Source organism: Bombina bombina, chromosome 11 (assembly GCF_027579735.1).
Source record: "Bombina bombina isolate aBomBom1 chromosome 11, aBomBom1.pri, whole genome shotgun sequence".
Taxonomy (NCBI): domain Eukaryota; kingdom Metazoa; phylum Chordata; class Amphibia; order Anura; family Bombinatoridae; genus Bombina; species Bombina bombina.
In genome coordinates this window covers 15,393,412-15,409,753 of record NC_069509.1, presented here as the reverse complement: position 1 = coordinate 15,409,753, position 16,342 = coordinate 15,393,412, and the positions used below count along the sequence as shown (strand labels likewise).

The window sequence follows — 16,342 nt, the reverse complement described above, 5'->3', positions numbered from 1 at the left end:
CCACCTGAACCTCCCTGCTCTGTTCTCCCTGGCACCCCAGCTCCCTTCCCGGAAGTGGTGTTCATCTTGATACTGTGGTTTCCTAAGGTCCCCTATCAAAGTAGCCACCCTGAATGCCCAGGGGCTTAACTCCCCTACGAAACAAAGTCTCCTATACAATTATTTGCTCACACATAACCTACACCTGATATTCTTGCAGGAGACCCATTGGGAGAGAGACTTTAAACAACCCCGAAGCCTGCTTCTCTTCCCAATCTGTAAAACTGCCTCCTTTACAGAAAAGAAGAGAGGAGTAGCCATATTGATACATATAGACATTAGCTGCAAGATAGACCATGTGGAGCGGGACCCAGAGGGTAGGTACCTCATTATGATTTGCACACTAAATGGGATTCTTTGCACACTAGCCTCTGTTTATACCCCGAACACAAAACAAATTCCCTTCCTTCAGAAATTTCTAGATAGACTGGAGGTCCTTAAGAGAGGTCATGTCATAGTGGGGGGAGATTTAAATCTAGTGTGGGACCCAGTGCTAGACAAAAAAACTATGGTCACTCATTCTGTTGATCGTAACTTAGCCACGCAATCTAATGCGTTACATAAGCTTATGTACCAATTTGGACTATTCGATATTTGGAGATGCTTAGCCCTGACTGAACGAGACTATACACATCACTCAAAACCACACAACTCTTATGCAAGGATAGATTATCTGCCATGTGACTCTTGGGCACTTGATAAATTTGGCACTCCAAGAATTAGACCGTGCCCCTGGTCCTGATCTGGCTAGTGCACACTTCTCGCTATTAATACCTTCTGATTGCAGGCCGCTCTGGAGGCGCTGGACCAGTACCTCCCTGAAATGGAGGTTCCCCAATTGACTGAAATAATTCTTGACTTTTTGAGACTTAATGATACGGGGGACATGAGTCTTGAAACTTTGTGGGCCGCCCTCAAAGCATACCTAAGGGGCTATTTCTTAAAGAAGAGTGCCCAGTGGAAAGCGAATAATAAGGTCTCCCTAGCAAAACTATATGCAGAACTTAGATGTCTTGAACAAGCTAATAAAAGAACTCCTGATCCTGCCCTTGCTTCTCAGGTTAGCACCATCAGATCCGAAATCAAAAAGCGAGAGCTCCTAAAAGTACAGACTAAAATATTTAGACTTAAACAGATCTATTATTGCAAGGGCGATAAGGCCGATAGACTTTTAGCTTGCAAGCTTAGAAATCGAGCTTCGCAAAACAGAATTTCAGCTATTAAGTCAAGACAGGGAATGGTACGCTCGCCCAAAGAGATAGACAGGGCATTCTCGGATTATTATACCTCTCTCTACGATCTAGACCATAGCTCTAACAGGCCAAAACCAGATAGGGAGAAAATGAGGGAGTTCCTCATCAATTTACAGCTAACAAACCTTAAGCAAGGACTCTGTTGATGATTTATAGCACCCCTTTACTCTTGAGGAAATCAAAACTGCTATTCTGACCCTAAAACCTCATAAGGCTCCGGGCCCGGATGGCTACACAGCACGATTCTATCGAACTCTTGCCCCTCTCCTTTCCCATTACTTCTCTGGTTATACTGTGGAATACAGCATTTCAAGCCAGCATTAGGCTCTTAGTCATGTACATGACTAAGAGCCTAATGCTGGCTTGAAACGTTGTATTATCAATGGGACCCAAGACAAAAGAATAAAGGTCCTTTAAAGAAATTGGTGGCTGGAGTTTCTTTAAATTCATGGACTTTGGTGAGACTTGGCAAGTCTGTTGCTCCGTGCCCCACTGAAAGAAAATTTGGTGTGCTGTTTCCACTATTTTGATTCTATACTGTGGAATAGCCAAGGAAGGTAACCTTCTCCAAGAATTTTTAGAAGCTATTATTTTGACCATCCCAAAGGACAGGAAGGATCCGACAGAGTGCGGCAACTATCGGCTCATCTCTCTAATAAATGTAGACATTAAGATCTATGCAAAACTTCTTGTGACCAGACTGGGAAGACATCAGCCTTCCATAATTCACCTAGATCATGTGGGGTTTGTGCAGGGCAGACAAGGTACTAATAATACCCACAGATTACTGAATATTTCTTCGGAAGCGCATGATATGGGACTTCCCCTTCTCACCCTGTCACTGGATGCTGAAAAAGCGTTTGACAAGGTGAGATGGAAATATATGTTTGAAATCATTAACATATTTGGGATCCCACATTCCTTTAGTAAAGCTGTTGGGGCATTATATACCTCCCCTACAGCGCTGGTAAGAGGACTTGGTTTTTGTTCCCCTAGAGTCCCAATACGTAATGGAACCAGACAAGGGTGCCCTCTGTCCCCGCTCCTCTTCGCTATGGTAATAGAACCACTTGCAGAGGCAATTAGGAGGGATAACCAGATTCAGGGACTTTTGATACACGACTCACTCCAAAAGTTGGCACTGTTCGCTAATGATCTCACCTTATTTATTGTTGATCTGACTCTTTCACTTCCATATTTAATGGCTCTAATTGACTCCTTTGGGGAGATCTCGAACTACAAAATTAACGTAGCTAAAACAGAAGCCTATATGATAAACGTCGATCAATCGGAACAGCGGGCACTGAGGAAACAATATTCCTTTAAGTGGTCGGTTAAAGGAATACACCATCTTGGGGTATTCCTGTCCCATAACAGGGACACTGTCCTTCTGGAGAACTACCAGGTTTTGCTAAAAGAAGTAGACAGAACCTTGAAATCTAAAAAGTATGATGAAATCTCCTGGATGGGTAGAATTGCGGCCCTCAAGATGATGATTCTGCCCAAATTGACAAATATTATGAGATGTATTCCCATTCCTGTCCCAGCGAGGTTACTGAGGGGCTTTCAGGCCCTCTTTAATGCTTACGTTTGGAATAATAAGAAACCTAGAGTTGCAGCGGTTATTTTGCAATCCCCTTTGGAACGAGGAGGCTTGAGCCTACCGAGTGTTGCCATATACCATGAGGCTGCAATGATCTCCCATGTTTCAGCATGGGGGCGAGATCTTCCACCCATGAGATGGAGAATGCTAGAACAAGCTTCTCTCCCGGCGTATATTGACCTTTCTGACCTATTATGGTACCCCCTGCACCTTAACTCACTGCTTACCATCTCCAACCGGTTGGTTAAGGGATGTCAGGTGCTTTGGTATAAGCTACGACATAACACTCAGATTGCTCCTCATCCCTCTCTTATCCATCCCACAGTACCCCTCCTTCAGGGCCTCCCCAATGTGAGAATAAGCTTATGGAGGCAATCAGAGATATCCTCTATAGATGATTTCTACGTAGATGACCACCTTATTTCACACCATGAGATGGTGGCTAGATATGACCTGCCACGTTACCTTGAGTTTGAACTCTTAAGACTGAGATCTTTGAAGAGAGCATGGGGTTTCCTGGTGGATAAGGTTCGTAACCCCATGATTTGGGTGTCTAGATGGAAAGCGGGCCTCCAACTTTATAAACCCCTCACTACACACTATAGATGCCTTTTAGGAGATTCGACACTCTCAAAAATGAGACATATGACCTCATGGGAGGCTTAATTGAAGATGTCATACACGGAAGGGGATTGGGCAAAAGCTATCATAATGACTAAGGCGACACTACACTGCACCACGATGTACGAACTTTATTTTAAAATTCTCACTAGGTGGCACCTTGTCCCGATCAAACTTCAGACCCTATACCCTGATCACTCTCCCTACTGTTGGAGGAAATTTGGGGAAGTAGGTACCCCGCTCCACACGTGGTGGTCTTGCCCCAGACTAAAACCGCTCTGTGTTAAACTAGATTTACCTGAGATCTCTAGTCCAAGTTTCGCCCTCTTGCACTTGGGCTTAAAGAAAATGCCTACTCATAAGAGAGCCCTCCTTCTGTATATACTTACCTCAGTTAAAATGCTAATTGCCAGTAATTGGAAAAAAGTCCTACCCCCAAGGTGACAGGGTGTAGTTGATTATTTGAACTATGTTAAATCTATGGAAGATTATGTCTATAGTGTAAGAAACCAGTCTGCAACTTTCAGTCTCATTTGGGAACTTTGGGAGAACTACCTCTCACAATGTAAGCGTCAGTCTGAATAAAGATCACTAAGGTATCAGTAAATGACCCTGACAAAAGATACTAGATTCCCTGATCGGGCGACCCTACTGGGTCCTGGAGGGGAGCTCCGGGATAGTCAGGAATCCCCCCCTCTCCTTCCTTTTTAATGATCCCCTTCCCCCTCCCCCCCACCTCTCTGCCCTCTTCCCTCCCCTTCTCTCCTCCTCCTTATCCTACTGCTTGTCTTACCTTCACCACATATTCCCTTCCCCGCAAGTGTACTTTGCTAATCTTCTCAAAATAACATGAACATAATGTCTGTTTGTCTAATAAACCATATTGGTTTGCACTTAATGTACAGCCCTGTTCTTCTGGCTCTGTTCGGGTGCAACCGACCTTGAGCTACTGATGTAATTGAAAATAGTCGATATTTGCCATAACCATCTTTTTTCTAAAAAGTTTATGATCTTGCTTTTCTAGGTGCATAGCAGTACATCTTGAATATAGTTTTGTAGCTAGTCTATGACAGGCATCCTTGAGTTATACCTGCCATATTGAAAACTGATGTACCTGTCTTTTTTTTTTCTTTTGTATATTCTATTACTGTACTTCATAAATGTACGTTGATTTTTGAAAAAGTTTGAAATTATTGTCACCGCACCTTTTGTTGAAAATAAAAAATGTTTAACAAAAATAAAAGTTAGCACGATAGATGAATCCAAAGTCCTGAAGTACTTTCAACTTGTAATATGCATGCAAATCTGCACGTAATATATTTACTTTCAGAGGTGTTAGCACTCAAGTGGGAGAGCTAAATACTGCTACAATTGTAGCTCCTACCCTTCAGAATTGTTGGTGGGTTTGCCAGACTCACCCCAACAGAGGTTGAGAAACCTCAATTATGAAAAGTCACACATCTCTAATTGCTGTTTATTTATTTTAATTAAAACTGTACTCATTCAAGTTTAAGTTGCATATTTTATAGACAGAAATGTTACATAGTTACAACCGGTTGCTACTATGTACAGCGCAATGAAAAATGTTTACTAATGTCAATAAGAGCTACTATTTTTTTTTAGTTGTGTTGTCTTTTTTTATTTTCTCAAATATTTTCCACATGAAGAAAGGTTAATAGTCTAGCCTCACTAAGTAAGATGTTTATTATGTTTGAATTCTTAACCAATAGAAAATGTCATTTGAAAGCATAACATGAATTATGTCACTCGATGTAATGTTTAATTATATATTTTTATTTTATATGTATGTTGTCCAGTGGTTTGACTATAATTGTTGGTTCTGTATTTGTCATTTTGGAAATAAAATGTTAAATTTAAAAAAAAAAAGCTACTAAAGGCATTTAACCAAGGTAAAATATTAATACAATCAACCTAAATGATTTATATGTCTGGAGACTATTTAAAATAAATATGTAAAAATATTGCTATCTCTATTTTTTATTATAATTTCCTTTAAGATAATATTTTATTTATTTATTTTTAGCTAATATTTTATGTTTAAAATACTGAAATACAGTCTGACATATTTATGTAAACTAAACAGCCTATATATGACTCACCCAATTCTTCATAATAATTATACAAGACATATTAACACATTGTGGGCCAGATTATGAGTGGCGTGCTAACAGTTACATGCGAGTGATAAGTGATAAAAAAAGTAATGTTTTATGGATGACGAGCTATGTTCATTGCTTGAGATATAAATACATAGATACATATGTACACATATTTAGACATATATCTTTAAGTGCATTGGAGCCCTTTGCAGTCAAGTAGATGAAAACACGTAAAAGCATATTTATGCAATATTCAGATTTAATAAAGGTTTTAGCTATGTATTTTTGTACCACTTTCTTCTCTATATTCCCTTCTTTTTTGCTTTTTTGTTTCCTTTTTCTTCTTTTTCTTATCCTTGTTATATAACGTTTTAAATATTGATGTTCATTTTTTTTTAGTTTTTATGTATTATTATTATTATCAGGTATTTGTAGAGCGCCAACAGATTCCACAGTGCTATAAACATAGGCGGTACACAAGGTAACATTTATAGTGGGTCAAATGGGTAGAGGTCCCTGCCGAGAGTTGCACTCTTGTAATTGGCTGTTATGCGGGTGATCTACAAATAGCTGGGCTCATAGGCTTACATGCTAATTAGCTCAAGGGATAGCAGTGGTGTTAGGAAAGGTTAGTGTAGGTTGTATGCATCGCTGAATAGTACAGTCTTTAGGGGGCACTTGAAGCTTTCAAAACTAGGGGAGAGTCTTGTGGAGTGAGGCAGAGAGTTCTACAAGATGTGAGCCAGTCTGGAGAAGTCTTGCAAAGGAGAATGTGAGGAGGTAACAAGAGAGGAGGAGAAGAGATCATGGGCAGAGCAAAGGTGTCAGGGAAAGTATCTGGAGACAAGGTCTGAATTGTAGGGGGGAGCAGTGCAGTTGAGGGTTTTGTATGTCAGAGTGAGAATTTGTGTTTAAGCCTGGAGGCAAGAGGAAGTCAGTGAAGGGATTGGCAGAGAGGTGCAGCAGATGAAGAGCGACGTGTAAGGAAGATGAGCCTGGCAGAGGCATTCATTATGGATTGTAAAGGAGCTAGGTGGCAGCTAGGGAGACCAGAGAGGATGGAGTTGCAGTAATCGAGGCGGGAAAGGATGAGAGAGTGGATTAGAATCTTAGTTGTGTCTTGTAAAAGGAAATGTCTAATTTTAGAGATGTTTTTAAGGTGGAAGTGGCAGGCTTTAGCCAAGGACTGAATGTGAAGAGTGGAAGAAAGATATGAGTCAAGTGTGACTCCAAGATATTGAGCATGTGGGGTAGGGGTAATGATGGAGTTATTGACAGTTATAGAGAAGTTGGGGGTGGAGATTTTTGAATAAGGGGGGACAATAAGGAGCTTAGTTTTGGAGAGATTTAGCTTAAGGTAGTTAGAGGACACCCAAGATGAGATATGAAAAAGACAGTTAGTGACACAGGTTTGCAAGGAAGAAGATAGGTATGGTGCAGAGAAGTAGATTTGGGTGTCATCGGCAAAATAATGGTATTGAAACCCATGGGATTTTATTAAGGAACCTAAAGATGATGTGTAGATTGAGAAGAGAAGGGGACCAAGGACAGAGCCTTGCAATACCCCTACAGAAAGTGGTTACGGGGCAGAGGATGCCCCAGAGAAGGCTACACTAAAGGTATGGTTAGACAGATAGTAAGAGAACCACGAGAGAGCTGTGTCACAAATGCCAAAGGATTGGAGGGTTTAAAGCCAAAAAGTGTGATCAGCAGTTTCAAAGACTGCAGACAGATCAAGGAGGATAAGCAGAGAGAAGTGGCCTTTGGATTGTGCTGTAAGTAGGTCATTGGTAACCTTAACAATTGCTGTCTCAGTGAAGTGGTGGGGGCGAAATCCATATTGCAGTGGGTCAAGGCGGAAGTTTAGTGTAAGGAAATGTACAAAAGATATCTAATTTACATTATGTCAATATCTCTGACTGTGCAACTTGTACAATGAATTCTTTAAATATCCAGAGAATGAAAGATTTCTCTCCCATGAGAATAATGGACTGTACAACAGCTAAAAAACAAACTCCACAAGGAATGTTAGGCTTTTTCCATCTAATAAAAGGAGACTATCATGTTCCTACTTTTCCTGTAAACGATCGTATGTTGCTTTATTTGTTAACAAAGAATGAATAATATTAACAAAAAATGGGTTTAATGTTAAGAACGACTGCACAAATCTATCAGTAAAGTCCATATATGAAATCTTCTACAGTTCTAGCTTGTTGTCAGAAAATTTATTTTATTTTATTTAAAGCTCTTCTAAGTGCTCCTTTTAGATCCTGATTTCTTAAACTGTATATTAAAGGATTGAGAAGTGGAGTAATTACAGTGTAGGCAATAGATACCAAACGATCATCCGAAAAATTGTAGCGTGGAGTGGGACGGAGGTAGGTGAAAATTAGAGTCCCATAAAAAATACAAACCACTGTCAAGTGAGATGTACATGTGGAAAAAGCCTTAACCTTGCCCGTTTTTGTCTTGATTCCTATGATGGTTTTAAAAATATAGACATATGGAACAATTGTTATCCCTAATGCACCTGACCCCATAAATATTCCAACAATAAACATCACTAGGACATTTATAAAGGTATCCCTACATGATAGCTGGAATAATTGTGGCAAGTCACAGAAGAAACCATGGATGATGTTTGGACCACAAAATGTCAACCTTTGTGTACAAAGTGTATGTATCAAGGAGGTGAGCAAACCAGTGACCCAAGCTATGGATACCATCTGGGTACACAGTTTAGGGTGCATTATTTGAATGTAGTGTAGTGGTTGGCAGATAGCAACGTATCTATCATAGGACATCACTGACAACAGATAGAGCTCAATACAGATGAATGAGAAGAAAAAGAAGAACTGAGTGACACAGGCTGGCAGGCTGATTGTCCTGTTTTTTGAGAAGACATCTGAGAGCATTCTAGGTGATGTAACAGATGAATAAAAAACATCTATTAAAGCAAGGTTGCTCAGGAAGAAGTACATAGGCGAGTGTAGGTGAGAATCTGTGAAGATTAATAGGAGAATAAGGAAGTTACCAATCAGTGTCATCACAAAGACAAGGAGGAACAGAAGGAAGAGTGGTAATTGGATATACGGAATATCAGATAGGCCAAGCAGAATAAATTCAGAGAAAGTTGTCTGGTTTACTGAATACATCTTCTCCATGTCTTAAATGTCTGGAACAAACTGTAAAGGCTGTAAAAATATAGAATATGTCACTCTTATATTACAATATTTTTTTTGCATTTAATGACTTCCTTTGAAAATATTTTTTTTTTAGTTTTTGGGATCCATTTAACAAAAGCCATCTCCCCCACTGTTCACCCAGTATCGTAGATAGTGAGCAGAAAATCAGTGGTGATGGAGCTCCAAAACAACATTTCCTTATTTATTTTTTTGCAAATAAAGGATCAAGGAAAATAGGTTTCTAGGTACCAGTATGTAAATAAATAAATCATTTTAATATTATTATTATTATTATTATTATTATTATTATTTAATAAATTAACAAATACAAGAAAGAAACTCTTGGAATGTACTAAATAAATACAAATATAATTTATAAAAAAAATAAATATGAAAAAAAGAAAAATACTTTTTGCTTCATAAAGATCCATCCAAATTAAAACGACCTTTATTTATTATTATTATTTAATTATTATTTATAATTAATAAAATAAATCAAAAGATTCTGAAGTAGCATTTTACTTATTTTTTTTTATGAATATACTAAAGTATTTGGCCCATTCTGTATGACATTAAACATTCATTCATTATTGAATTCTGGTTAAACCAATTTCAATCACTCGTATTTGAAATTGGTATACATTGTTTTTAGTATTTTTATTTGCTGATAATACATATTTTGTTAGAGAAAATAACCAAAGATTGATTTATGTTTCCATTATTCAACATCTACAGTATGTTTATGAGGACTAAAGATTTATATGAATCAGAATGTTAACATTAAAAATAAAAAAAACAACAAAAAAACATGAACTCTAAGTAACTAAGTATTTAAAATAATAAAAACTATATGAAGGGTTTGTATTGTGAACATTAAAATAGAGCCAAAAAACTTGTGTAAAGTTCTTTTGGATTTTCTTTTTTATGCAGATTTATATATTACCTAAAAATTATCATCTCAGTGTATGTTGTTTAGCAACTATAACAGATGGAATAAAATGCTTGTTTTGCACTTCAAAATTTCATTTCATCTCCCTGATTTTTATATCATGAGATTGCAATCAGCCAATTACAGACATATATGTATTTAAAACTGTATTTAAATTAAATTCACATATTTTTTTTTCTAATCTGAAGACACCATAAAATTAAGAAAAAAATACTGTATATACCAGAAATCAGTTGGACAATAATGTAGTGGTTTTGCAAACAAACAATTTTTTTTTAGTATTGTTAGGCCTGCAGAAATAGATTACATTGGACATGATATAGTTTATATTTTAGGTTAAACTAAACAAAATTAAAAAGCAGAAGTTGAATCTGATATTACAACATTAAAAAGATAACAAACAAAGCATTCATTTTACCTGCTTGCAGATATAAAAAATAAAACAGGTGTAACAGGTGTATTTTCAGAGAAAATTAAATTTTTGTTTCCACACATTTATATCCCTGTTGTGCTCTATTATAGACAAGTAAACCATATTAGGTGTTTTGGTTTATAAAGAAAATCAGTCTTAAAATATTAATTTTTTTCAAATCCTAAGGGTCTCATTAGCATAATGGCCTCATAAACAAACAATATTCCTCTAGGGATCTCCAACCTTCCATGATATTAATTGTATAATGATTCAGGAACTAGATTTCATTTCAGAAGCTGTAATTTAAGACATTTATATTCAAACCAAAAATAGTTTTGTATAGTCCCCATATGTAAGCATGATACTATATTTTTTTTGTTGTAGAAACTGGGTATGGTTATATCTTATAATAGTTATGTGACACATATTTAGCAGTAATAGAAAATATGCAAAGGTAAGTCTCTGATTTTAATGGTAAGAGGGGTGCTTAAATCCTGAGGGACCAGTCATCATGACAGAGTTAATAGATGAAGTGGTTGTGGGAAAGGCTTACATTTAAACAAGCCAAACAGTTAAAATATGTAGCAAGTAGGTTATGCTGGCTATGGTTGTAGGTCATGATAATTGTTTTTTTGCAAAACATCAATTAGGTACAAACTAGCTGAGTGAATTACCATTTTTCATTCATCAAATGAATTGCTGTTGGTAAAAAACTAAAACTAAAGGTTTCATTAGCTAAACTATCTTAATCGTAAAATATATTTCAGTTATTTATATCCCAATATAATAAAGGACATTTGTCCTAACATTTGTCTAACTCCGCTAGAAGTAAGCTGTTTGCCTGCGCTGGGTAGCGCTCGTATTACAAGTTGAAAGTAAAACGTTTTTGCTAACAGGAGTATGCTGACCATACTTAGCAGTGAGTGTCCGGATATTATTCATGTTATTGAAGAATGAAGAGCTGTTCTGCTACTCACCTGTACAAATATTTAATGGTAGATTTGTTTTATATGATATCTCTTGTTCGCATGCTAAATATAAGGATTTTAATTTAAATTCAAAAGAAATTCAATATTTTGTCAACATGAACAACTTAACATTAATTCAGGAGCCACAGAAAAATTGAATATTATGTAAAGCTCACTCTCCACATGTCTAACAAAACATTTAGGCCTAGATTACAAATGGAGTGCAACATATTTATGCTATTGAATGTTAACATTGCTTAAACCAATATTTTTTAATTTTTGCACTTATATTACAAGTTCAAAGTAATTTTGTATCCCTCAAGTGAAAGTCTTGGGCACAGTAACATCTACATGTTGTATAAAGCTAATTTCCTCACATAATAGACCTAAGGGTGCATTAAAAACGCGTGCCAGCTTTGATTCAAGTGCTTAGCTGAAGGTGTGCAAAACCACTGATCAAGTAGTAGAAATTTCTTAAAGAGACAGTATACAATAAAATTATTTTTCCCTTAATGTGTTTCCAATTGCTTTTTTTTTACCATGAGATGTATGAGATTTGCTTTTTTAATGTTTATTTGTGTATATGAATTAGCTGATTTTGTGTTTTGAAGCCACAACCTAATAAAATGGGCTGAGCTTGTAGGTATAATCAGATCACATTGTGTACATATACAGGCTTCTTTATCTTATATCTGCCCTTAAACCAATTACCAATAACCAATACTTGGAGAGAACAATGGAAAATGAACATTTTACTACCTTATCTCTTCTATACCCCACTGGCACTGTAATTTCTTCTGCTGGCTGTGTTTACACAGCTTGGCCTTAAGCCCAAAAAACTTTCAGGATAGGTGGGGATACCCCAGGCTAAATCAACTATTTCAAATGCCAATATAAGGGTAATGGAAATACTTGAAAACAATTTAATACACTCCAGCAGGTAAAGTGGATCTATGGGAACAAATTAAAGGGGAGGAACATTTTAGAGTAAACTCTCCATTTAAATATTTAAAATTCATAAATATTTGACTTCAGCTAAATAGAGTTAAATCCCTTATGTTATAGAGAAAATTCCCTAAAATAATTGACTTGAGGGTGCAGTGAAAATTTGTGCTGGCTACCGCTAAAAGGGTAAGCTCTGGGTACACTAAACCACACACCTTATTACTTTTATACTATGTTTTTTATTGAAATAAAAGTAAAAATCTCTATAAATACATACGTACATCCATACTATCCATAGTATAGGGAATGCTAAAATGGTGGACATGTTAATATCTAGTTAACATGGTTCACTATTCACTTGTAATGTTTATATTTCTGTCTAATCATTTGTGGAATAAATCCTTAGTGATTATTAATATAAGGTATAGTCTTGGATTTTGTACACACAAATGACTGAGATATTGAAATGCAGAAATGATTCCCAGAATGCTAGAAGAATATAGATAAGTAATTTAGATTTTACTAAATATTTAACTGTTAGAAAACCCACAAGAAGATATAGATATTTGATGCGACATTTCTCTTCAACAAGGAACCATTTGTTATACAAGGTAAAAATAATAAATTGTTTAAACATAAACACTAAGGCCCTGATTCTAAACAATTTGCCGGTCAAAGATTCTAAACAATTTGCCGGTCAAAGATTCTAAACAATTTGCCGGTCAAAACGTGGTTTTCCACTCCAACACTCGCAGGGGCAGCCGTCATGGAATTCTATAAAAAAGGGCTGTCCCTGCGAGTGGCGAGATGTCTCCCATACAAATAATGAGAGCTCTGCTAGGTAAATGTTTGCTATGGAGAGAGAGATACATAGGGGGAAATCGGCTTTCCTTTCAGAATATTTAGTGTTTTGAGTATTTTGGTTAAAACTCACCACTTTTTAATTTGTGAAAAAAAACTGTAAAAACTGTAGTCCGAAAATGTTTATAGAGTTACTTTGTGATTTAAAAGAAAATTTCATTTAGTCCCATGGATCGAGCATGTTGGGCCCATTTTATAAAAAAACAATTACGCTTTACATTTTTTACTTTTAAGTACAAATTTCTTGCTTTTTTTGTTTACTCATCCAGTGTACTTAAACTATGATTTGTGCTCTGAACAATTAATATGATGTATTCCGGTGTAAATGACATACAAATTTTACATTTTTGATAAAATACGATTTTTGGTGAACAATTTCGTTAAACATTTTGATGCATTTTACTACAATTTATCTCTGCATATTTTTGTGTGACTGGTTCAATTATTCATTCTGTAACTTTTTAAAATGACAATTTTCATTGTGCACTTTTGTAATGTACTGTATGCATCTCCCCCATATGAAAATACAGTATACGCCCCTTAGCGAGACACCCTGTCTTTAGGGTAAAATGCGGGTTTATATAATTCCACCAGAGATTAAGAAGGGATTCTTATAGAATCTCACCAGCTCAGGGCTTTAGACACATATAACACTTAGATTAGGATGGAAGCAGCCATTAAACAAATGCAACTGTTAGCAAAGAATCCATTAAAATGACTTCCGTAGGAATTCCTCAAAGAAAAGAGAAAAACTTTATAGTGTTATAATGGGGTTTAATTCAAGCAATTAGGAACAGATTGAAGATACTCACATACTCCAGGTCTATAATATATATAAATATACATATGCATTTGAGTCAAATGAACAGTTTTGTTTTATTCTATAAACTACTGACAAGGATTCTCCAAAATTACAAATAAAAATATTACCATTTAGAGTGTTTATTGCAAAAAACAACAACTGGTCAAAATAACAAAGATTGCATGTTTTCAGACATCAAGTAATGCAAAGAAATTCATCTTCACTTTTTTAAACAATACAATACTAATGTTTTAACTGAGCAAGAGTTCAGAAATCAATATTTGGTTGCATAGGTCTGAGAAAGGAGTGAATGCTCCGAAAACGTTCACAATAAAGTTTGCTGTGATTTAAATCCAGAGAGTGCAATAGCTGGACTGTGTTTATATATATATATATATAGTACATGCCACAAAGAGATCAGGGATCAAAGGCTAACAGTACAAGATAGGTGGCATGTAGCAGGAAGGGTATTGTTTGTACTTGCACCTGTATAAAAAAGGACCAGTCTTTATTGGTTGGCAGTATAAAGATAGAAGTCAGAAATTATAATAGTTATGTTGGTAAAATGTGTTTTTACATTAAGAAAGACTGCACAAATATATCAATAAAGTCCATATATTAACCCCTTAATGACCACAATGTACCCTGTATGTCACTGGTCATTAAGGGTTTTTTCAGGACATAATAGCACAAGTCTAGCCAGAACACACTATTAATGCCCTCCCTCCAGCAGGCTTTGTGGAATAGAGCAGTCTCAACGCTGGTGGCAAGACCGCGCTTTAAAACAATCAAGTCCCAAAAAAAGGCCAGTGACATACAGGGTACGTCGCTGGTCCTTAAGGGGTTACACCTTTCCACAGATCTAGGTTGTTGTCAGAAAAGTTCTTAAATTTAAAGCTCTCATAAGAGCTCCATTTAGTTCCTTATTTCTTAAACTGTATATTAGAGGATTGAGAAGTGGAGTAACTACAGTGTAGGCAATAGATACCAAACGATCATCTGAGAGATTGTAATGTGGAGTGGGACGAAAGTAGGTGAAAAGGAGAGTCCCACAAAAAATACAAACCACTGATAAGTGAGAGGTGCAAGTTGAAAAGGCCTTCACCTTACCAGTTTTTGTCTTGATTCTCATGATAGTTTTAAAAATATAGACATATGGAACAAATGTTATTCCTAATGAACCTGACCCCATAAATGTTCCAACAATAAACATCACTAGGACATTTATAAAGGTATTGCTACAAGATAGCTTAAATAATTGTGGCAAGTCACAGAAGAAACCATGGATGATATTTGGACCACAAAATGTCAACCTTTGCATACAAAGTGTATGTATCAAGGAGGTGAGCAAACCAGTGACCCAAGCTATGGATACCATCTGGGTACACAGTTTAGGGTGCATTATTTGAATGTAGTGTAGTGGTTGGCAGATAGCAACGTATCTATCATAGGACATCACTGACAACAGATAGAGCTCAATACAGATGAATGAGAAGAAAAAAAAGAACTGAGTGAAACAGGCTGGCAGGCTGATTGTTTTGTTTTTTGAGAAGAAGTCTGAGAGCATTCTGGGTGATGTAACAGATGAATAAAAAACATCAATTAAAGCAAGGTTCCTCAGGAAGAAGTACATAGGCGAGTGTAGGTGAGAATCTGTGAAGATTAATAGGAGAATAAGGAAGTTACCAATCAGGGTCATCAGAAAGACAAGGAGGAACACAAGGAAGAGTGGCAATTGGATTTGCGGATAATCAGACAGCCCAAGCAGAATAAATTCAGAGAAAGTTGTCTGGTTTACTGAATATATCTTCTCCATGTCTTAAACGTCTGGAGCAAACTGGCAAGGCTGTTAAACATATAGCAAATGTTATTTATTTATATCAAGCAAAATAAAAAGGAAAAGTAAAGAATTGAAGGTAGAAGAAGAAGGAGTGGGGCAAAGGTGGGAGAGGAGAGAAAGACGTAAAGAAAGGGAGAATAGAAATATCTCTAATATGAGAAAATGGAGAGGAAAAGGGGAGAGAAGGAAGAGAAGAGAGGAGGGAAGTGAAAGGGACAGAGAGGTACATGGAGATGTGGCAGGAGATAAAAGAAACGTGTTTTGAATTATGCTATATGTGTTTAATAAAAATTTATTTGCAGTAGCTGTTTTTTCAATCAAAGGCTTTTGTCAGACAAACAAAAACTTTTCCAACTGTTACAATGGATAAATAAAATGCTATAGATGGTTAGAGACACGGCTGCCATCTAGTATGCAATACAAGTTACCCTCTTGAGCCTGTAGATACGCTATTTAACAGAGGATAGCAAGAGAATGAAGTACATTTAATCACACAAGTAAACTGGTAATATTTTAAAAATGTAAATTGTGTCTGAATCATGAGAATTTAATTCTGACACTAGGGTTATATAACCTTTGTACACAAACATATGCAGATACAGATATACATGTACAATCTTTATTACTTTCATTTAAAATATATTGTTTTAGGATTTAAATGTTTATATTCATATTTATAGATTCCTTTATACTTTATAATGAACAAATGTCTTAAATATTTATTTTCAAAATTCATGAGTATTC

At 36.2% G+C, this 16,342-nt stretch overlaps 2 protein-coding genes across 2 annotated transcripts; both read right to left on the bottom strand.

The window, feature by feature from the left end:
• Positions 1-7,861: 7,861 nt before the first annotated feature.
• Positions 7,862-8,791, bottom strand: LOC128641582 (olfactory receptor 1019-like). The gene has a single exon (XM_053694121.1). The coding sequence runs from the start codon at positions 8,789-8,791 to the stop codon at positions 7,862-7,864; it is 930 nt and encodes a 309-aa protein (XP_053550096.1).
• Positions 8,792-14,620: 5,829 nt separating this feature from the next.
• On the bottom strand, positions 14,621-15,574 carry LOC128641581 (olfactory receptor 1019-like). Its single transcript, XM_053694120.1, has one exon. It carries the CDS (start codon positions 15,572-15,574, stop codon positions 14,621-14,623), a length of 954 nt encoding a protein of 317 aa, XP_053550095.1.
• Positions 15,575-16,342: the final 768 nt, after the last annotated feature.

Bases quoted from the DNA above. Each gene is read 5' to 3' on its own strand.
- LOC128641581 (XM_053694120.1), bottom strand. From the start codon at position 15,574: ATGGAGAAGATATATTCAGTAAACCAGACAACTTTCTCTGAATTTATT.
- LOC128641582 (XM_053694121.1), bottom strand. From the start codon at position 8,791: ATGTATTCAGTAAACCAGACAACTTTCTCTGAATTTATTCTGCTTGGC.